Here is a 22,346-nt window from a genome sequence, read left to right as displayed (position 1 = left end):
GGCTCAATTCTCCTGGACCAGCGTCTTCATTTTCCAGAAAGCTGGAAGGTTCAATTTGGCAGGCGTAGGCAAATGCACAGTTCCAAATCTGCCCCATTTATCTTATAAAGACAGTTGCCAACCTGCAGGTGGTTACACAAAAGAAAAAAACCCACCATATAAAGACAATAAGAAAAGGAACAATATGGTGAAAAGCTTTATCCAATGCTCTGAAAGCACAAAAAGAAAATCATAAAAATACCACAAAGATATTAAGAAGCTGTAGGAACGGCACTGGAAATTCCAAACCCAAATGAGGAACCCATAAACTCTGCGCTTCACTCGTGAATGCTTCCTCGATGGACCCCAACAATTATAACATAGATTCAATAATACAATAAATGCAGTGCCATTCCTACAGCTTAGTATCTTTGCGGTGTTTCTACGATTTGTTTGTGCACTGGATAAAGCTTTTCTCCATATTGGGCAAATTCCTATTCTTATAGAGCAGGGGTAGTCCAACTGCGGCCCTCCAGATGTCCATGGACTACAATTCCCAGGAGCCCCTGCCAGCATTCGCTGGCAGGGGCTCCTGGGAATTGTAGTCCATGGACATCTGGAGGGCCGCAGTTGGACTACCCCTGTTATAGAGGATTTTCCCCTCTTGTGTAAGTGTTCTACACGGTGCATTTTGTATTTTTGCATCGTTTGGCTTTAGCCTGCAGGTAGCGACTGAGGAATACCCGCTCTTACACTTGAACCAAGCAGCCAAGATCGGTTTCCCTTGCACAAACAGATGCTTTGGAGGGGGGGGGGGGTGTCTCCGGTGACAACACCGCCTACTGAAGCACTTCTGCTCCAGAAGCGCTGCCTTCTCTAAACTCCCCCCCCCCTGCCCAAATCTCCAGGTATTTCCCAACCCACAGCTGGCAGCCCTACTGACAAGGCATCCAGATAAAACAACTGTGACATTTCACAGGCAAGGACCCATCCAGTTATTTCCTGGGTTTAAAAAACATCAGCGCTCCCCCTGTGCCAGTTCTAACCGGAGTGCCTTCCCAGTTCAACTCCTCCCTGTTTCCCAGACACATGACAACTCCCACCAAACCACGCTGCCTCCAATTGCCCTCCCAACCCAAGAAGAATTCACAGGACGGTCTTCCCCTCCCCGTGTCTGAAGAACTGAGCCTTGATTCACAAGAGCTCCTCTTGAAAGAAACGCCGTCTCTTTTAAGGGGCCGCCGGGGCTTTGGGTTCGTTCCGAAAACCGAAGCCGGTTGAGTGGTTTGGCACCGGAGGGAAGCCCTTTCGCTTTCTCTCAAGGCTTCCCATTGAGGAGGTTGTCTTTCTCACCCCTACCCCCCAAATTTCGGCTCGGTGCTTTGGCAAATGGGAGCTGAATCTAGAGCGGTTGGCAGGGTGAGCAAATGAGAAACTCGCTCTCTCCTCTGGGGAGGGGCAGGCATCGGACCAAATGCCGCACCAGCGCCCTGCAGGGAGGACATCATCCAAATCCTTTCTCCGTTGTTTTTCTTTTTTAAATTCAACCTTTCCCCCGAATTAAACCACCGGAGCGGCCAGATGCCTAGCAATCCCGGCAGCTGTCTGTCTCGACTAAAGCCCGAGCAGCATGAAAAAGGTCGGGATCGTCTCCCAGAGTTTCAGATCCTGACAGTAGCTCTCTGATGCTCTGGTCCTGCAGAAATGCCCCATGATGCAGAACTTAAGAGTCTTTCCAGGAAGTAAAGTTAGCCACAGTTCGCTCCAGGCTGATAGTGGGCTCAGGTGGGCTCAGGTCAGGCAACCCAAACTGGTACCAGTCACTTTGAGCGGACGAGTCCTTTCGTGCCCACTTTTGAATCCAGAGGACGGTATCCCAGAATCCCTCTTTAATGTGTTTTGTTCTACCTTGGGAGCCATGCCGAGATGTAGCCGCTCCTTTAGAGGGGGGAATGGGACCGCCCACTCGTGTGCCTTGGAGTGGTGGTTAAGAGCAGCGGCCTCTAATCTAGAGAACTGAGTTTGATTCCCCAGCTTGGGCCAGTCACAGGCCTCTCAGAGCTCTCTCAGCAGGGAACAAAAAAACCCCAGCTCTTCTTAATACTGTGTTTTGAGGCCTCTTTCCGCAGAAACGAAATACCAGAAATGAAATCCAGCTTGGTGGAGTGGTTAGGAGCACGGACTTCTAATCTGGCAAGCTGGTTTTGATTCCCCGCTCCCCTACAGGCAGCTACCTGGGTGATCGTAGGCTTGTCCCAGCACTGAGAAAGCTGTTCTGCCCGAGCAGTGATATCAGGGCTCTCTTGGTCTCACCTACCTCACAGGGGAGAGGGAAGGGAAGGTGATTTTAAGCTGCTTTGAGATGTCTTCTGGTAGAGAAAAGGGCATTTAAGAACAAACTCTTTTAATTCTATGCCTACTTTTGCAGAGAAGGTACTGAGCCTTGACTAATGATTTCTCCCAATCCCGACCTCTGAGCCCCTGACAGTTACCTGGCATTGGGTCTTGATAGTGATCCTTGAACCACCGGAACAGCCCATTGACTGTGGGGAAGATGTGGTTACGGTACCGGAACCCTTCGGGCGTCACCGTCACATATTCGATCCTGCAGAAAGAACACCCTGGTCAACAACTCTGTGTGTGCCTACCGGTGTGCCTAGCGCATGGCCTGAAGGCACCCCACAGAACCACACTGCCAAAGCAAATGCGGGCAGGGACTCCTGGGAATTGTAGTCCATGGACATCTGGAGGACCACAGGTTGACTACCCCTGCCTGAAGCTGCCAGAAGCCCTCTTCCAACCCACCCCCAACAAGCACACCCACCTAGGCTTCCCTCGCGGCTGGTACCCCAGAAGAAATTTGCCAGGAAGTTCTTTGCAGGCACAGATGAAGTATGGGATGAAGGTGGGCTTCTCCTTCTTGGTTTTGATCAGGAGCTCTTCCAGTTTCTGGAACACAGAGGAACAAGTAGGGCTTCAGCTGGAGGTGCCTCTGCCCACCGAGCAAACTGGCATGCTGCGGTACCCGGTTCCCACACCCTGGCTGCTGCCTGGAGGACCGTCAACAGGGCAACTGCCAGCATGTTGGGCCAGCCACCTGCTCTCAGCCTAGTCTACCTCGTTGTGAGGATGAAACAAACAAGGGAAGAATAATGTAATGCCCACCCACACCCCCACGCCTCTGCGGAGAAAGGCCAGGTAAAACGGATTAAACAAATAAATCAGGAATCTCCTTAAACAAAAGCTCACCTTCCTGTCTCCTCCGTTGCAATCCTGGTAATACTTATGGCTGAGCAAATCTCTTGCGAAAGATGCCATTGGCTGGACGTAGCGGGCGACTATTTCGTCCAGGTCCTCAAACTCCTTTGAAGGAAAACAGGGAGGGCGGGGGGGGAAGGTCACCAATCCGGCAGAGAGAGAAAGACCCCCCTGCCCCTCTTGCCATGCTCCCAAGGTCAGGCTCACCTCCGTGTTGATCCACAGTGTGGAGCCCAGGCTGAAGGCGTTCTCCTTGCCCTCTTCACGCACGTCGACGTGCTGGTAGATGTTGTCGCAGACTTTCCAGGTGACCGTCAGGTGGTTCTCCCCTTTGCTGCTGGGGCGGATGATGACGTCGCCTTGGTCCATCGTCTCCATCATCTTCTCGGCCTGCTTGAAGTTGATGTTGTGGAAGGACGGGTGGGCAATGACCCGCTTGATGTAAGCTGCAGGAGAGAGACAAGCAGGTGCTTCTCAGACTGCTCCGCACCGAATTGTGCTAAACAGAAATCAGCAAAATTTGCTTCCAGAGCTAAAGACCTTTGGATGTTCTGTAATAATCATATGTCTTCAGCAGGGGGGGGGGGGGGGGGGCTTGGTCTGAACTTATGTAATAATGTCTCATCCTTGGGCCTGATCCTTGCATTTAGAACCCCACCCACAAGTATCAAGGCTTTAGGATATTTCTGCATGAGGTAGGATGACACCACCCTTCCCCAAATCTCAGCTGTTTGAGCCTGTGAGCACTGTGAGGCTAGATAACAATTAAAACACAGCACCAAGCATACAACAGGGAATTGTAGGACTACAACCATCCAATAGATGGAAGGACAAACATCCAATGATTATCTCGAGAAGAAGAGTTGGTTCTTAGATGCCGCTTTTCTCTACCCGAAGGAGTCTCAAAGCGGCTTACAATCGCCTTCCCTTTCCTCTCCCCGCAACAGGCACCCTGTGAGGGAGGGTGAGACTGAGAAAGCCCTGATATTCAGAACAGCACTATCTGGGCTGTGACAAGCCCAAAGAGCGGGGGGGAATCAAACCCGGCTCACCAGATTGGAAGCCGTCGCTCCTAACCATGATACCAAGCTGGCTCTTATTATGTAAACTAACAAAAAGAAGCAAATCCCATATCAATTTCATTCAGGCTGAACCTCTTTACAAAGATGCTAAATCTACAGTACTGCTTCTTTCCTCCCGCTCTTCTGCCATGCCAAATATCCTTCTGGCTAGGAGGTGTTCCCTCTCTTGCAAAGAGTGCAATCATCGTGCCCTTCGCAGCCGTGCCATGCCATCCTTCCCCCCCTGGAAGACTCACTCGTGCGCTGCTGCCTCCTCTTCAGCTCCTCCTCCTGCTTGTGGTCGGCTGCTTCCGCATCAAAGTCGTAGTAGGTGTCCTTCGGCAGCTTCCACTCGTTGTTCTTGTCCATCAAGTCGGACGTCCGACAGGTCAGGTCGGCGCTGAACTTCTCGATGTCGATCTTCATGATCCGGCAGTGCACCGTCATCCCCACCTGGGCACGAAAGAAAGGAAGGTTCAGATAGAAGGAAAAGCTGGGTGCGCCCTGGGGACACTGGCTAAATGCCTAACAAGCAGGGACGACAACAGTGTGAGAGTAACCTCCCTTTTCCATCTCCTCGTCTGATGGGGAGAAAAAAAAAATTGTCACTCCCTGGAATCCTGGGGGAGACAGAAAAGTGGCCTGCTCTTGTCTCTGACCCCAAAACTGCAGCTGGTGCAAAAGGCAGCTGTGTTGCTTGCCAGTGGAATTCCAGAGCAGGTTCAAGGTCTTGGTTTTACCCTTCAAGGGCATTTTCAGTCTGGACCCAGCGTATCTGGGTGTAGCAGCATAGCAGCTGTCACTCATATGCAAAGGACTGTGTAACATCAGATGGGGAATAGGCATAGCGTGTGCATTAGGGCTGTACCATAACATTTTTGGGTGGGTGCTGGGTACACGGAATGTGAAAAATGTCGATATTTCCTCAAATTCCCAAATCCCATTCCAATATATTTGGATTCAGTAAATATTTCCCCTTGGTCCATTACAGCCTATGGGGACCATATGAGGGCTATAATGGGGAATCAAATCCAGGAGTATTTCAGGATATAATGGGGATGTTTTTCAAGGCAGAGACACTGAATTTGCTGGTGCCTCTCCTCAAACCCCTCCCAAGTTTGAAAAAGATTGGACCAGAAGCTCTCTGCTCTGCTAACTCTTAAGAGGTTGGTGATCCCTGGCACACGTGAGGTACACCTGGTGGAATGAGCTCCCGGAAGAGCTAAGGGACCTGTCACAGGGCCTGGAAGATGGAGCTCTTCCAGCAGGCATTTGGTTGAGGCAGGGCAAGGAAGGTCTTGTTGGGCCCCTTCCCCAAGCATCTATAAGACACTGGGTTGATATGGGGCTGTGGAGTCAGGAATTTTGAGGTGGATGGTTTGGTATTCCATTGTTAGAAGTTTTACTGTATTGGATTATTGCATTTTATTGTATTTTACTTGTTGTAAATTGCCACGAGCTGGCTGGCCTGAGAGTGGCAGTCAATAAATGGAATAAATAAAATAAAATTTAAAATCCTCCTCACAATGGAGGCAAATGCACTGTGATGCAGAAACCACCTGGCTGTGGGTCAATCGGATTCCCCCATCACTGACTGAACGCTCGGAGCAGAGGGAGCCAGATAGGAAGCAGAGCCTGCCCCCGGCCTGCCTTACCTTGACCCTTTCCTCAGGCCGCTTGACCACCTTGTCACTGAGGAACTTGGTTGGGATGAAGCCGGTCACCCCGTTGTCCAGCCGAGTCTTCACCCCGATGGCCTGGCCGGGGCAGGAGCCGCTGTCAAAGTGATTCCAGACCTGGAAAGGAGAGGAATGCGAAGCGTAAGGGGACAAGCAAGCCTCACACAGAAGCAGGCACCTGTAAGGGGGTTACGTTATAGACTCCTGTTTCCCCACTGCATTTTTCATGGCTGCTGAGGCGTGCCGTGGTATTGGCCAGGCCGATGAAAGGATGGAAAACCGGGCTCTGCTGCCTTGGAGTGCTTTCAGAGGAACTGAACACCTGCCTTGGCAGCAAGAACGGTGTCATGGCCCTAGGCGTGTGCTGCTGCAAAGTCCCCTTCCATCCCCTAACATGGCAAATACTAAGGCTCAGGTACTTAACCAAAGCTGGTTTATTGAATAAGAGACATATAGGAGATCACTTTGCCAAAGGTAGAACAGAAGTACTGACTGTGACAGAGCTCTGGGCTTGAACGGGGATAATATAACCCAGGGGTAGTCAAACTGCGGCCCTCCAGATGTCCATGGACTACAATTCCCATGAGCCCCTGCCAGCATTCGCTCATGGGAATTGTAGTCCATGGACATCTGGAGGGCCGCAGTTTGACTACCCCTGATATAGACACAGGATCCCCCGCCCTTCCAAAAACGCGGGAAGACCTTTCCCATGAAAAAATGTTTGATCCTAGTTGGTGAGAAATCTAGAGGCAAATGGACAGTTGGCCACAGCTAGCCTACACAAATACTTGCTTACCATTTCAAAGGCACAGGGAGAGAGAAGCATATTCACACTTCCTACAGAAAGCCAGCACATGGTAAGAGGCACCCCACAGGGGAAAATCAGGCACAGGAGTAAGAAACCACCTCCCTCCAGGAGAACTCAGGGAGGATCCAGGGGAAAAGGTTCCAGCACCTGACAAACAGATGCATATTTTACAGGAAATGTGACTTCCTGTAAATGTGACTTCCCCCCCGCACTCCTTTCCATTTTGACTTTCCATGCACCCCGATGTGTATAATGATTCTGCGTGGCTACGATGAAGAAGAACAGTTGGTTCTTATATGCCGCTTTTCTCTACCCGAAGGAGGCTCAAAGCAGCTTACATTCGCCTTCCCTTTCCTCTCCCCACAACAGACGCCCTGTGGGGTGGGTGAGGCTGAGAGAGCCCTGATATTCCTGCTTGGTCAGAACAGCTTTATCAGTGCCGTGGCGAGCCCAAGGTCAACCAGCTGGTTGCATGTGGGGGAGCGTGGAATCAAGCCTGGCTTGCTAGATTAGAAGTCTGCGCTCCTAACCTCTACACCAAGCTGGCTCTCTGGTTTGCTGACTGCCCCAAATATTGCTTCCAAGTTTTTTTGCATATGGGACTGGGAAAGGGTGGTACATACACATGGGATTCTGGCTTAATGGGAAGTGCTGGCATGCAGGCCACCATGCTGGCCCCATTACCTCGCTGAGCTCAGGGAAGTTGTCCTGTTGGCAGAAGGGGCACTGCCACAGGCCCGTTTCATCGTTCCGGATGGCTTGGTCGTAGCTCTCCCCCTGGGGCCGCCGGTGGGCTATTCCTGTCACGTTGCAGATGATCAGCTTACCTGAAGGTAGAAAAGGGTCAGAAAGAAGAACGGCATGGGAAGAGCCTTAAGCACAACTCTTTCAGGAGGCTCTGCGGCTTATGCGCCTGGGCTGTTAAGAGCCACATGGGCACTCTCCAGGCTGCGTCTATGGCGGCGTGGTGGCATGGAAGAGTCTGAGCACTAAGCATGCGAATAAGCAAGCGTTCTCCTGCCGCGTTTCCTCTTGCCCATACGGAAGGGCGTACCTATGTAGAAGGTGTCAGGCGTCTCCTTCGTCAACATGTTGAAGACCTCTTCGGAATTGGGAGAGCGGTACTGGCTCCTCAGGTCCTTGTAGCGGCAGCTTAGTTCGGCCCGGATGTCGTACAAGGTGATGTGCTTGTCTCCGTAGCCCTGTGAGAAAGCCACAGTGAGACAAGCCTGCAGGTCACCTGGGCAGAGCCAAGAGCTGAGAAGCTACTCAAAGGTAGTGACCTGTCGCTCCAGCTCTTCAGCAAAGGCATCCAGATCCAGGTCCTTCAGGCGCTCTGGGTTTTCCAGAATCTCCTCCAGGGCACCGGCAGGGTTGGCATCTTCCGCTGACTCGTCATACTCCAAGGCGTCGACCGCCATTTTCCTGGCCCATTCGTAGGTTTCTGGATGGACCCTGGACCCGTCCAGGACTTCAATGTAGGAATCCGTGCTAAGGGTAGGGAGAAAACAGCTGGATTTGAAAGATGCACTATTGCTAGTCGATAAAAAGATGTGCTATGCTATTCTTTTGCCTGATTTCTGGCCCTCACCAAAGGCTCATGAACAAACTGAACAGTTATGGGATAAGATATAAACCATGACCCTCCCGTGAATTAGTAAATCACTCACACAACAGAGGGAAGTAAATGGTGAAGAGTCCCAGGAAACTGTGTTAGGGCTGATGGTATTAAATTTGTTCATAAAGGGATTTTTAACTGAATGTGTGTGATGAAGACGTGGGGTTTCTGGAAGGAACCAATTATTTAGGATGTTGTGAGGGGCTCTGAGAGAACCTCTCCAAATTAGATTGGGGGGGGGGACAAAACAGTGAAGTTGAACTTAAGTGCAAAGTGGTATCCGCTGGGAGAAACAAAAATCCCAATTTTGCAAATATGGTGGTGAGGTCTGTGTGGTTGGTGACTAAGCAAAAAAGAGATCTAGTCACAATGGACAGCTCAATGAAAAGGCAACTCACTCTGTGACTGTGATTGGGGGGGGGGGGAAGAAAAGCTCTATATTAAGATTACTAGGCACACTACTTTCTCTGGCCTCTTACCTGCTGGGAGAACTGCAGGTGTCCACCAGAGCTCCCAGCCTGTTTTTAAAGTGGGCTTTCCTACTAGTTCATTATAAAGAAGCTTCATGGGTGTTCATAAGCAGGGACTGTCAGAACAGCACCCTGCCTTGACTGGTTTGTTTCTTTGCACAGTTTTCTGTATTGCAGGGGAGAGTTCTGTACATTCTGGCACTGGCTCTTTCCCTAACAGAGGAATGACCTTCTGCTATAGCCTGGCACCAACCTGTCACCCAGCGAGGCCGTGTCTATCTTGATGAACCCAGCGCAGTTAATGAAGACCTTTGGTCCCATGTGGCACATCGTGACTAGTTGGGTACGATTCTCCAGCCGTGTATTATTCTGCTTCAAGATCTGCACAAGGGGTGGGGGGAGAATGAGAGAGAATTCAGAAGACACTAAACTTCAGCCACTGCAAAAGCACGGCACATTGATCAGATGATACCGGTAACTTGATCCTGCTTGCAGAACACAGGAATTCCTATTGTGAAAAGCATCTTTGTTCAGACTTTCAAGGAAGTCATGGGATCCAAGGGGCTGGATATACACAGGATAATAGGGCCAAAGAGGGTCCCTTTCCCCCAAGCCATGACTATTTCCCACACAATCATCACAATCAAAAACATGATAACATCAGGATAGACACAGGAGTTACACTCAGACGGTTTTGCACAACCACCGGCTGTATATGGCATTCACATTTAAAAACCTGATGCACTATAGATGGCTTTGGGCCAACAGCACACTCTTAAGCTCACAAGGGCCATCTGAGCCCTCCAGAGGCAGCCTCTAAGAATGGCTTCCTTGCCCTCCGGCCCAGTATAGTGACTCACAGAAGAGGTTTACCTTCAGCAGGTGAGTGCCCTTGCGTGGTCCCAGGCCGCAGACGTACTGCAGGAGGGCCTGGCTGTGCGGATGGGCAATGGCACAGTTGACATCCACTCCCACTTCGTTCACGCGGTTGATGAACTCGCAGTACAAGGCATTCAGCAGGTCCTCTTTCACAACGTGTTCCTGGGCAAGGACAGGAATGCTCTTAATATGCTGATCTGGTAGGCTGCATTGCTCGGGAGTAAACATGTGGATAAACATCTGGAGCAGAGGTCCCTCCGTGGATTTCAGGCCACAAGATATAGGTGGAATGCTCTGTCTGGGGCAGGGATGCTCTGCATTCTTGGTGCTTGAGGGGCAACAGTGGGGGGGGGCTTCTGGAGCGGGCCTCCTGATGGCACCTGGATTTTGGCCACCGTGTGACACAGAGTGTCGGACTGGAGGGGCCACTGATCTGATCCAGCATGGCCACTTTTATATTCTCAGGAGTAGCCTCTTTCAACCGGCCTCGCAATGGGCCAATGTTTCTTTAGGAAACTATTCAGTGATAAAACACACACCCTATGAATGTGAGAGGCTGCACGCCAGCAGAAAGGACCTCCTCTGAGCTAGAGAGAACTCTGAGCTTGTAGAACTGGAGATACCCTGTGGTCTGCCCTATCAAAACTACACTTATGGAGTTGTGAATCTCCAGCATTCTGCAGGGGATCGGGGACTAGATGACCCCGGAGGTCCCTTCCTACTCTGATTCTATGATATTCACAGACTTTCTGGCTCTCATGGCATTCAGGGCAGGATTACTAGAACATCCTATCAGGAACAGGTGTGCCACTTCACTGCCCCTGGCCTAAACACAGAGCCTGGGATATATTTTGAAATATTCCTGCATCTGACCCCTGATAATCCGAAATCCTGTCTCAGAGAAACTGCCTCTCATGTCCTATAGGAACTACCCAGTTTCAAATACCGCATCTACACAGGATTAAAAACAGTCGCAGTGTGAGGTTACCTGCAAAGGGTGGAGCTTGAGGCACAGGATGTCCTCGTCCGAGCTGCACACCTGGGCAAACTCAATCAGTGGGTCCTGCACGCGTCGAGCGAGGGAGACGGCTTGGCGCAGGATAGGGGGGTAGTCCCGAAATTCGTTCTGGAGGAGGCCGAAAGCAGAGTCAGCACATGAGCTCCCTTCCCTTGATGCCTTCCATTTCCCTTTTGGCTTCATTTGCTCTTTCTGAGCGAACTGCTAGATGTATGTACAGAGCAGCCACCCTCCCTCCCCCCTTCTACAGACACCTTCCTCCTGCAAGAGGCTGCTCTTGGTTGACTAGAGCAGGGGTAGTCAACCTGTGGTCCTCCAGATGTCCATGGACTACAATTCCCATGAGCCCCTGCCAGCAAAATGGCAGGGGTTCATGGGAATTGTAGTCCATGGACATCTGGAGGACCACAGGTTGTCTACCCCTGGACCAGAAGACACTCAAAACTAAGCTGAAACTAACAAAAGTTGGCTTTGTAAACAAAACACAGGAAGCCTCAGCCTGTGGCAACTCCCGAAGGCAGACAATGTGGAGGCTAATTCCACCGGTACCCCTGGAAGCAGCGTGGGGGAAGAGACAACTGCAGGCGGCATCGACCTCAAGGGGCTACCTCGGACTTTTTGCTGTTCATGTAGAGAGTGGCCAGTTCGTTGTCCACCAGCTCCACCCCAATGGAGGAAAGCTGCTGCCCTTGCTCCAGTTCGTGGACAATGCGCTTCACGTCCTCTATCAGCATCTGGGCATCCCTGAAAATGGCAGGCGATGGGGGGAGGGGGAGAGCAAAGGTGAGAAAATGCATCGCACAGGTGAGAAAATGCATCAGCAAAGCACAACGCACCAAGAGCACTTCGGGGCAAAACACACACTACGGGAATGGCGCTTGCTGGGGAGACAGCCACTGAGATGGAGAACAGCGACCCGAGCCCGCCCTTTCTCACCTGTTCTCTCCGGCAATTGTCACCACGTGGGGTTTCTTGCTAAGCAGGAACTTCTTCAGTGATTCAATATCCTGGGTCTAAAACAGAGGAAAGGACGCGTATTGGGTCTGGGCTGGTGGGCTGGGAGGGGACAGATGGGATTATACTGCAAAGAGTTGTATTTTAGTCTGTTTTATGGGTTTTGCAGTAAAGCGCCATGAGCCAGTGCAGCCTGGGAGCGGCAGTCAATACATTTTAATATAAAAATAAATAAGTCAGGAATGGGAGTGGGGGAAAGGAAGTGAAAGAGAAAGGAATACTGGACACATAAGAAGGTGTCCTTTACGTGGCAATCAGGTCCTTTAAGCAGAAATCCCCAGGGGTTTAGGCCCTGCTTCACAGGAGGGCTTCTACTGCTGCAAACACTAAATAAGTCCATTGCTGGTTTAACGAAGGCTTAAAATGCCTTGGCTATATTTGCAAAGAGCCTGGAATGTCCACACTCTGCTGAAGAACAAATTTCCCCTTTCTTTACAGTTTGTCCAGGGGCAGCTTTAAGACCAAGAAAGTTTGATTCAAGGTACGGACTTCCATGTGCATGAATACTTCCTCAGACACAGTCATGAAATTGAACTGATTGGCCCCTATTTACGGGCAAAACATAAGCAGTACATTAGCATACAATGTAAAGAAAATGTTTGACAGAGTCTTTAGGTGCCCCTGGATTCAAAATTGCTTCTGCTGCTTCAGGTCAACATGGCCACTCGAACCACTCTGCTGTAGCCCAGTTTTCAAACAGTTAAGGATATATGGACTGTTAAGGTGGGGGGGAAACTTGGAAACTTCAGTTTCTGCAGAGCCCATGAAAAACACTGGGGCCTGGAACTGCATTCATGGGAAGGGAGAGAAATCAACTTTGAATGATGTAAAATGAAAGGCTCCTCGTGAGAAAAACGACTCCTCCCCCAAGTATTTCTTTGCCAGAATGATCACAACCCACAGATTCATTCTGTGCCAGGGTCTTTCTTGGCTCTCCTCTCTCCTTTAGGGCTCTGCTTCAAGTTGGAAAGCGGGATGAGAAGCTTGTTGGCATGGGGCAGCCAAGTCTCTCCCTCTGCAAAGAGTAGCCCCCCCCCCCATCCAGGAGAAGCACATGGAGTTGCCAGTCCCTGTCAAAGCGCTCCATGGAAGGCTTTTATAGCCCCTGCGGGCAGAGGAGGAATTGGAGGTCAATTGCCCTGCCAGCTGTGCTGAAGTTCTGCACTCTTTCCCAACCCCATGAGGTCTTTAAAAAACATTTTTTCCAATATGCTTTTATATATTAGGTACTGGGAGAACTCTGGGTGCAAACAGTCCCTTCTCTGTAATTGGGAAGGGGGGCAGACTCACTAGGACTCAAGAGTTCGGTGTGGTTCTGTTTCCCCACCCAAATGAGACAGCTGCTGTCAGACTGGGCTGTTCAGAATTCAGAAGACCTAAGCGAAAAGGGCCCCAATATTCATTGCATAAGTAACCGAGGTTTCCTCGGCTATTCTAAGATATACCTACCATTCTGGTAGGTATTCTGCTGCCTACCAGAATATCTGAGACAAAACTGTTGCGATTAGGGGGAGGGTGGCTTTAGCTGCTTCTCTGGCCTCAGACTCCAATGAATTATTAGCAGCTGGATATACAGTGGTGGGGGCTGAGGTGGCACTTGGCATTGTAGCGTGCTCCCATTGCAGTGAGGGAGAGGAGGGCCCGTGATGCGCCCGCTTAACCAGTTTTGCCTTCGCTGCTGACGCCTGGAGGCCGGTGGCCACAACTATTCATGGGAGTTTTTAAGACAGCAGAGCTCAAATGGGATCAGAAGAAGTGAGGTAGAGGGAGAAGGGCTGAACAGAAGCTAAGTTAGGGAGATCTTTTTCGCAAGGAACCCCCTCTCCCGAAAAAGGATGGCTCTGAAGAGTTCCGCGGAGCAAAGGACAAATCCAAGCTCAAGTAGAATTTTAAGCTCCACATCAAGAGGGGTGATCCCACCACATAAAGGACATCGATGAACAACGGAAGAATGAGAGAGAATGAGAATTCCAGGCTCCTGACAAGATGGGGAGGAAAGCAATCTGCTTTCCGCAGTCGAAGCATGAAGAAAACTGAGCAGGTGACCTCCCCACCAAAGTCTGCAAACCTCTTATTATTGACAGAAGAAACCACAAGGATCTTCCCTATTTTTTCCTTCCCACAGCAGATCTTCCAGACCCCTGGAAAGGTGATCCTCAGGGTCATGGAAGCCACGTAGAGTAACAGCTACGCCGGTCAGAGAAGGGGATAAAAACCCCTCCCTGCTACCTTTTCAATCAGCAGAGAACACCATTTCCAACCCCCCCCCTTCTCACGGCACCCCCACAGACTGAGCCACTGTTACTCCATGAAGGTCTCCGAATTCTGTTGATCGACTTCCGCAGGGGACCCATACAGAGATCAGGAAAGATCTGCAACCCCATCAGTGCCTTCCGAAGACAGAGCACGGGATCCTATTCCGAGTAGGTTTCTTTCCTCCCACCCCCTGTTCCCTGCCCCTCCACTCACTTTCTTTTCCCTCTCTTCTTCCCTCCAGGCATTCCTTCGCTTGGTGAAGTGAGGCAGGCGCAGGAAGTCTGTGACCTCGCCTTCTCCGTTCACCAGGGCACAGAACACAGGGTGGTCCCTGGAAAACAAGAGCGGCCGTGTAGGGACGGAGAGAGCCAAGGAGGTGCTCCTGAATCCAGCACCCCCTCCAAATACCTTGCCGAGGAGAACGCGATGCCCAGGACTCGGATGCCTTTGCTTTGGCTCTCGTCCATGAAGTCGTCGTCTTCCTCCGCCTGCTGGTCAGGGCGGTACGGGGCCACCTTGAGCCAGTTGTTCAGCTTCCGGCTGCAAGCCTAAGCAAAAAGGGGGTGGGGAGAAAGAGGCGTTATTCTCCTGTGCAAAGGAAGGCAGCCCCCAGGCCGAGAATGGAAGCAAAACGTTGAGTGCTTAAGAGAATGGTCATCTCAGTGCCTCCCCTCCTGCCCAGCATAGCTTTTAGCCTCATTCTCTGGGGCCCCACCCTAGATTAGCAGAAAGAACACTTTCACATATATTGAATGCACTTCTTTCAATTTACTTTAGTGATTATTGGCAAGTGGATCTTACCCTTTCACGAAATAAGACCCAATTGCAAAGGACACTGAAATTAGATTGAAAGTCCATTATTCGGCATAAAGATCAAGGTATCCCCTGTGCCAGCACCGGGTCATGTCTGACCCTTGGGGTGACGCCCTCTAGCGTTTTCATGGCAGACTCAATACGGGATGGTTTGCCAGGGCCTTCCCCAGTCATTACCGTTTACCACCCAGCAAGCAAGCTGGGTACTCATTTTACCGACCTCGAAAGGATGGAAGGCTGAGTCATCCTTGAGCTGGCTGCTGGGATTGAACTCCCAGCCTCATGGGCAGAGCTTCCAGACAACATTTCTGCTGCATTACCACTCTGCGCCACAAAGAGGCTTTTATTATTCGGCATATGTGATAGCAAATGTAAGTATGTTCAGCACCCAATTTTGTATTTAGCGCTATGCAAATCAAACCCACCAGTCAGCCAGTATCTGCTTTGCAAGACTTTATCCTGCATATTAAGATTCATGCTTCCAAAGAATTGGGGGATGGGGGAAAGGCTGGCAGAGGAAAGACATCGTTATGGGGTGAAAGAGCCCCATGGCCAAGCATATGGCCCAGACCTCTTCCTGGAAAGCCACCTGGGCTACTGACTCCTGGTGGAAGTGGCTGCTCAGCATTTAGTCCCCCTTCACTGTAGGTGGCGCTCACCTTAACCACACACTCCTTGGCTTCCGCCAGCAACTTGTTCTTCAGCTCTTTGGCCATCTGCACATAGAGGAACTGGTTGAGGGCCCGCTCGATGGCTAAAGTGCGCTGCCGGTTCCATTCTTGCACCTGGTGGCTGAACTCGTCCCGGTAGTAGAACTGCTTAATCTCTTCAAAATAGGTCTGGTCGCTGCCATAGCTGAAAGGGAAGGCTGAGGCTTAGGGCTAACTCTCTGGAGGTTTTGGACCTGAGACTGGAAAGTGCCTATTAAATGAGGGCAGGGGAAGGCTAAATGAGGGCAGGGGAAGATAACAACCAGGGCCAGGGCCCTCAATTTGAGAGAAATTGGACCTAATGGGGCAGGATCTCTTCTAAACGTGGTCAACTCTCCCCAAAAACAAAACCATCCCAGCATCCCATGCCATGAGTTCAAGATGCAAGGGGCTAACATCTGACCTAGCTGCAAGGGAAAAAGAAAATCTAGATAGCAATGCACCACAGGGAGGGAGGGGGGCAGGTGTGTCACAAAATACAGAACCAGCCGTGTAGGCACTCTAGAGAAAAATCTCAGTTGGAACATTCTCCATTGCCCTAAATACCCAGTAATCTGATTTGCCCTGTTTCATTTTGACTTAGACTTATTGAACAAAAAACTAAATTGTATTCCCTCTGTTAATGTTATACTTTAGTAGCAACAAATGCTTCAGCCAAAGTATCTAATCAAAAGGGGGGGGAGGACAATCAAGTGTGGTTTAGATGTTCCAATCACATTTTTAATACAGAAATCATTTGCACTGAGATAGTCACTGCAAATATTCAAAGGCAATCATGCACTGCCCCTAATGTTGTTTGAGTTACAAAAAAACCCCAAAGGCCCTGAAAATTGTGGGCAGGCTAACTGCAGCACACCCAGAGAAGCATCCATAACACACCATGGATGTGCTTGTCCAGTCATCTGTTAGGACAGATTTTAATATTATGTCCATGGAGGTCACTGGGGCTATATAATCATTATGCTGCCTATTAACCCACGTATTTCTATATGTTGTTGGTGACCAATGGATGGATACGCTGTTTTGATTGATTGGCAGAAACTAACCGGCTAATCCACAAAAGGCCTTTGAATCACAGCTCCATCCTGATTCGTCAGGGAGTCAAATCTTGACTATTTTAAGCCTTTCACCAAGCACCCCAAATCCATTATGTTTCTTAGCATACAATAGGAACCAACTTAATGGCGAGAAGCTTCATATATTTCATATGTTATTAGGCCCTGGACAGTTAGCTATCAGTTCCAATGATTTTTGTTTTACGGAGAGGATAATGTAAACAGCAGGGATGCTGGGTGACACACCTACATGTTTTGACAGTGACTTCATCCTTTGTTCTTTGCTATAAATACAACGTTTCTGCAAAATCCCCTTTGACTTACCCCTCAACGCCTTTCATGTCAATGCAGATGTCTATGGTCAGCAGCCCCTCCTCTTCAGCCAGGCACATCTTCAAGAACTGGTCGTTCCGCAGTTCCTTGACGGGCTTGTTCTTCAGGTACCTGAAGGAGTACGCGTAATGGGCCTCGTCTATATCCTGCCATTGAGGGGAAGGGGAAAGGAACAGCCTTTAAGGGGTGGCTCAGGCCCACCTCCAGGAGCGCATGGGGCCCAGAGAGCCCCCTCCCAGTCCATTCTAGCCCTGGGGCCTCCCTCCAATGTGCCCATCTGCTCTTCTCTAGCTGTACGTGAACTCTTGAGAGCCAGGCCAGGGTTTGCTGTTTCCGTCTGTTCATTGCCCTGCATAAAGCCATTCTTCTGCCAGTTTCAACCGACAAATGTATTGAATTCATTTATAACACTTGCCTGCCTCCCTGCAATGGGGACTCCCCCTGCCCAAGGGCTTGCACTGTCATTTTAGCCACAACATTTCTGGAGTTTGCCTAGGAGCCTCATGATGACCAGAATCCGCTTCTACTGAGTTGTGTACCCTACCCTTCTTCCGAGTAGCTCAGGGTGGCATGTGGGTCTCCTTTCCCTTACTTTCTCCTCTCAACCCTGCAAGGTAGTCTAGACTGATCCAAAGGGGCTCTGTTCCCACCCACTTATGCTGAGGCTGGATGCAATTACACCTAATGAACAGATGCAGACACATCCATGGGCAACTGTTTGCCTAGGACCGGTTACCTTCTTGCCCTTCTTGGTAGGGGAGATGTTGATCTTGGCCCTTTCCTGGAAGGTCTGCCGCAGGACCTGCCGAACCAGAGGCTCCCGAGCAATCTGCAGAGCGACCATGTAGCAGGCGCCTTCCAGCACGGCCTCTGGGGTGGGGAACTGGCTGCAGAGGCAAAGCTGGATGAGTATGGCACAGGGGGATGTCACCTTCCAGACAGACGTGAGTCCCTGCCAGGCCTCCCTTTCCCGCCACACCCCCTTTTACCTGCACACGTAATCCTTGGCCAGCTCGAGCGGCTCTGCTGGGAACTGCTCCGTTTCGTGGCGCTGGTAGCTGTCGCGCAGGTTCTCACCAAACTGCTCCGGTGTGAGACCAAACTTCTTGGCGAGGCCATCTAAGGAGACAAGCGCAGGAAGAATGCACATGGGACCCCTGAGTTCCAGCCAGCCAGTCTCTTCCTGAGGTTGCAAGTCTAGCAAGAAAGCCTAAGGGGCCAGAAGGCAGCCAACACATTCTCCGCAAGGCTGGGTTATCTTAAGATCAGCTCTCCAAAGGACTCATAACAGAATTACAGCAACTAGACACACTTCTCCAAGCAGGTTAAGTGCCTCAACAATTCTTAACTGGACTGCTCAAGCCCAGGGCCACAAGACAGCTTCAGACTCGCAGGATGCAGCCACTTAAGAATATCCATTTTTAAAGTTGCTAGCCCTCAAGATATACATGATTGTACGTGAGCAGTGCATGCTACGAATCATATAAACCAAAGAATTGGATGGGGAAAAAATTCCCAATGAGCAAGGCAGGGCTTCGGCGTCCTGCAGATCTTACTGCGTATCCTTTAAGAAGAGCAAAATTAAAATGAAGGAAAAGTCCTGACTAGCTTGGAAGTTAGTTTCAGAGTTCGGAAACTAAGCCAGGTTGGTCATAAGGGACCCCCATCAAGGAAGACTGGGTTGCTATACAAAACGGCAGACCACTTTTGTCCTAAAATCCCCACAGTCCTAGGATGGCCATGAGCCAGTTGTCACTTATTACCAAATTATTATTATTATTATTATTATAGAACAGGAAAATTACGACGGTCAGTGCATGCTTCATAATAAACTAGGCAAGGTAAGAGAAATTGCGCAGGCCTGCTCAGTATTTTCAAATCTAGATAGCAGAAATCAGCATTTCGAAGCACTAAATTTGGGCTGAGTCCACGGAACTTCCTTCGGAATTTGAAACTGTAACAGGTTAACAAGAGACTCCTCGGGAAGAAAAAAGGCAACTGCCCATTTTTCAAAAGATCTTTTGCCTTACTACTGAGATGAAAAGTGAGTTTTTACAAGTCAGTTTTTGCCAGCGATACGATGCATTTTCAAATAAACATATAAAACATCTACCGGTTGTTCTTTTAGTATATACACATTTGTCTTGACGTTAGAGGGTCTTCTAACATTCACTGATCTTGCAAATCAAAGGAAGGGGGGACTATTTTTCTAAGGTATCTGAGGCCTAATGGAGATTTTCCTGTCTTTTCAGTTATGCTGAGATCTTGCCCATTTTGAAAGGCGCTGAGTCCCTCTCCCTCTCCCATTCCCAGATGTCCCAGACAACAGTGAAAGAGTGAGTCTTTAACCAGCCTTTTCCAGATTACACCTGTGGCAGAAGCAAAACTACAAAGAAGGACTTGCTGGGTGCAAGTCCAAATCCTACAGTAATGGGGCCAACACAATTCAGAAGTCCACCAAAGGCCAGGTGAGAATGTATGCCGTTACCTAGACCAGCTGTTTGGCAGATGGTATACATGTCCCGACGAGATGCCTGCTTGAGCTCGGGGCCCTTCTGCTCGTCATCCTCTGCATCCTCTCCTTCCCCTGGAAAAACAGGAAATGATGGTTGGCAACACACCCGGCAGGGGCGGAACAGGGAGAAGCTGTGGAGGCAGCCGCATCAGAACACAGAATCAAAGGAAATGGGAATCGTAAGAGGTCGGGCCTCTTCTTTGGGGAGTTCACCAGCAAACTCATGGTTAACGTTTCCTTGGCAGTGTGGTTCCCGAATGCAAGAGGATTACATGGGGATGAGGTGGAAGAGCTAAAACGGGAATCAATAACATCTGCAAGGCCCCTGAACCTCCATCCCAAGAACCCATACACCTCAACCATGGACCTGTTGTACTATTATGAATTAGACTGTTACTTTCAGTTATAGTTGTTACTGTTATTACTGCTATAGTACACTTTTATATTATGAAGAAACAAAGTTCTATGTATTGTTTATGTTGCATGTGAACCGCCCTGAGCCTCAGGGGAGGGTGGTATACAAATATGATAGACAGACAGGCAGACAGACTAAAGATGTGAAGGGGTGGGATAGATTGCCAGTGGAAGGCCACATTTTGGAATGCTCCCCTCTGTTCAAAGTCCCTGCAAAGAGAGAACCAGCCTGGCAAGCGAAAGAGGAGCAGAAGCCTTCTCTCTGCTATATGCAGGGCAGTTTTTCATGAGAAGCAGCCTTAAAAGCCAGCACCTGCAAGCAGCTTGAAAGCACAAAGCCTTTCAGAGCACTTGGCCACAGGTTTGCATGTGTGAACAAGGCATAGGAGCTCTCCTGTGAATGAGTGGGCGGAGGGAGAAAAGAGAGAAACAAGATGAAATAAAGGGGCCTGGGAGTTTTTAGTTTTTAATTTGTTTTTTGTAATTACACTTTTATTCCACCCTTCTCTGGAGGCTTAGGGTGGATTGCATCAAATTCAGACAAATTAAATATAGCACATAGAGATTTAAATCAAAAGTATAGTTTAAATTTAGAGTTTAAAACCACTTAGAAGCCCCCGCCTGGGGGGCTGATTGGTTATTGGCGGGTTAAGTTCATAGGGTGGATTTCGGGTCTGGAGGCCAGTGTTTTCTTGATGTTATTCCCAGGCCTCGACCATAAGCCTGGCGGAACAGTTCTGTCTTGCAGGCCCAGAGGAACTGTTTGAGGTCCTGCCAAGGCCCTGATCTCATCAGGCAGAGCGTTCCACCAGGCTAGGGTCCTGCCCCTGGTCAAGGCCAGTTTTACCTCTCTAGGGCTGGGGATCCTGAGCATATTTTGAACGCTTGATCTCAATGCTGTTTGGGGGGGGGGAGGGTTGTAGTGGAAGAGGGGGTCCCATAGATATGAGGGTCCCACACCACTTAGGGCTTTGAAAGTGAAACTAAAACCTTGAACCTTATGTCTCTAATCTAGAGCCAGTGCAACTGGGAGAACACGGGTCATATATGTGTCTCCACTGGGTCCCAGTAAGGACCCGAGCTGCTGTTTTAGGGATCAGTTGGGAGTTTCTGGAGCAACTTCAAGGGCAGCCCTGCATAAGAGCAAGTTATAGTAGTTATAGTAGTCTGGAAGTGACCGGTGCATGGATCACGGTTGGATGGTGACCAGTAGGGTGTAGCTTGTCGTGCCTAACGGTGATGCCCAGTGGGTGACATTTGTGATCTAGGCCAGTGGTCCCCAACCCCCGATCCTGGTCTGTGGATCAGTCGGTACCGGGCTGCGGCTCCTCCTCGTCCTCCTCCCTGGCTGCTGCCTCGGGGGCTGCCCTGCCTCTCTGCTGCTGGCTCACCTGTGGTGCTCTCTGGTGGCTGCCATAGCTGGGGCTCCCCCTCAGCATGGCACTGCGCAGCTCCTGCTGGTAGGGCCCCCCCCCAGCTGGCAGCGGGAAGTCAGGGACTCCGGCGGGAAAGCAAGTGGAACAGGGGCTCAGGCGGCTGTGGCGTCCCTCGGCAAATGACTACCCCCCCTGGGGCCTCAGTAAAATTGTCAAACGTTGACCGGTCCCCTATGATAAAAAGGTTGGGGACCACTAATCTCGGCCACCATAGATAAGGCAATACACAGAATCTGTCACTTGCACTTTTGCCAAGGCTGGTCGTGCTACCCATGAACCTGCCCCGTCTCCAAGGAAGGACACTCCACCCACAAGCTTTTGAAGCCGAGCTGCCTACAGGCGGTAAAGAGCTTAATGCAAACCTTCCTCCTCTTCTCCATCCTCCCGGACGCGCTTGTGCTTCTTGCGGTTGGCTTTGGCCGCGTTCTGCATCTTGGGGATGTCTCGGCCGTAGTAAAGCAGGAAGTGATTGTACACGTCTTTGAGCTCATCCATGGACTGCACATCCTTCAGCCTTGCAGGACAGAAAGCAGGCACGCTTTGGCATCCTATTCTCTCAAAATCTACATCCCACCTATCCATTCATGAAGCCGCTTTAAAAAGCAGCCCATTAAAAATCCCTCAAAAATTGTCATAGTCAGTCACACATACAATACCTAAAAGGGGGAACTAATTGATAATTAGAACAAATTCATGGTCATCAAGAGTTGTCAGCTGTCCAGCAGAAGACAAAATGCTGCAGGTAACATACAAATGCCAGCTGGCAAACACCACCTGAAAAAGGCTGATTTGCACAGCTTGTCTCTGAGTGTGTTTGGGGGGGGGGGGGGAGAGACAAATTCCAAGGGTTCTTGCTCTCTAAACTGCTCAAGCAGTCTTTTCCCAGCATTGCCAAACCTGAAAAAGCTCTGCACCCAGTGAAAAGGCAACACAGAACAGACCAAGGTACACTTTAGGGGAGAGGGTATTCAGGTGGGACAGTATTATGGACAGGCGTCTACTAGAATCTCCATTTTGAAATGTTGATAGA

At 50.0% G+C, this 22,346-nt stretch overlaps 1 protein-coding gene across 2 annotated transcripts in view; it reads right to left on the bottom strand.

The window, feature by feature from the left end:
- Positions 1-22,346, bottom strand: part of SUPT6H (SPT6 homolog, histone chaperone and transcription elongation factor) — a 42,341-nt gene that overhangs the window by 6,000 nt on the left and 13,995 nt on the right. For both annotated transcript variants that reach the window (XM_077311779.1, XM_077311780.1), the window contains exons 12-33: positions 21,679-21,830; positions 19,440-19,538; positions 17,941-18,070; positions 17,688-17,838; positions 16,943-17,097; positions 15,513-15,708; positions 14,449-14,588; positions 14,254-14,371; positions 11,707-11,783; positions 11,379-11,514; positions 10,741-10,878; positions 9,747-9,914; positions 9,127-9,254; positions 8,069-8,276; positions 7,840-7,987; positions 7,470-7,612; positions 5,954-6,094; positions 4,556-4,751; positions 3,445-3,683; positions 3,229-3,342; positions 2,804-2,928; positions 2,472-2,584 (exon numbers count right to left, since the gene is read on the bottom strand). In XM_077311779.1, coding sequence (XP_077167894.1) covers positions 2,472-2,584; positions 2,804-2,928; positions 3,229-3,342; positions 3,445-3,683; positions 4,556-4,751; positions 5,954-6,094; positions 7,470-7,612; positions 7,840-7,987; positions 8,069-8,276; positions 9,127-9,254; positions 9,747-9,914; positions 10,741-10,878; positions 11,379-11,514; positions 11,707-11,783; positions 14,254-14,371; positions 14,449-14,588; positions 15,513-15,708; positions 16,943-17,097; positions 17,688-17,838; positions 17,941-18,070; positions 19,440-19,538; positions 21,679-21,830 — 3,215 coding nt within the window. The remainder of the gene's footprint in view (positions 1-2,471; positions 2,585-2,803; positions 2,929-3,228; positions 3,343-3,444; positions 3,684-4,555; positions 4,752-5,953; positions 6,095-7,469; positions 7,613-7,839; positions 7,988-8,068; positions 8,277-9,126; positions 9,255-9,746; positions 9,915-10,740; positions 10,879-11,378; positions 11,515-11,706; positions 11,784-14,253; positions 14,372-14,448; positions 14,589-15,512; positions 15,709-16,942; positions 17,098-17,687; positions 17,839-17,940; positions 18,071-19,439; positions 19,539-21,678; positions 21,831-22,346) is intronic.

This window comes from Paroedura picta, chromosome 15, assembly GCF_049243985.1.
Source record: "Paroedura picta isolate Pp20150507F chromosome 15, Ppicta_v3.0, whole genome shotgun sequence".
Classification (NCBI taxonomy): Eukaryota; Metazoa; Chordata; class Lepidosauria; order Squamata; family Gekkonidae; genus Paroedura; species Paroedura picta.
This window is presented reverse-complemented; position numbering and strand designations above follow the sequence as displayed.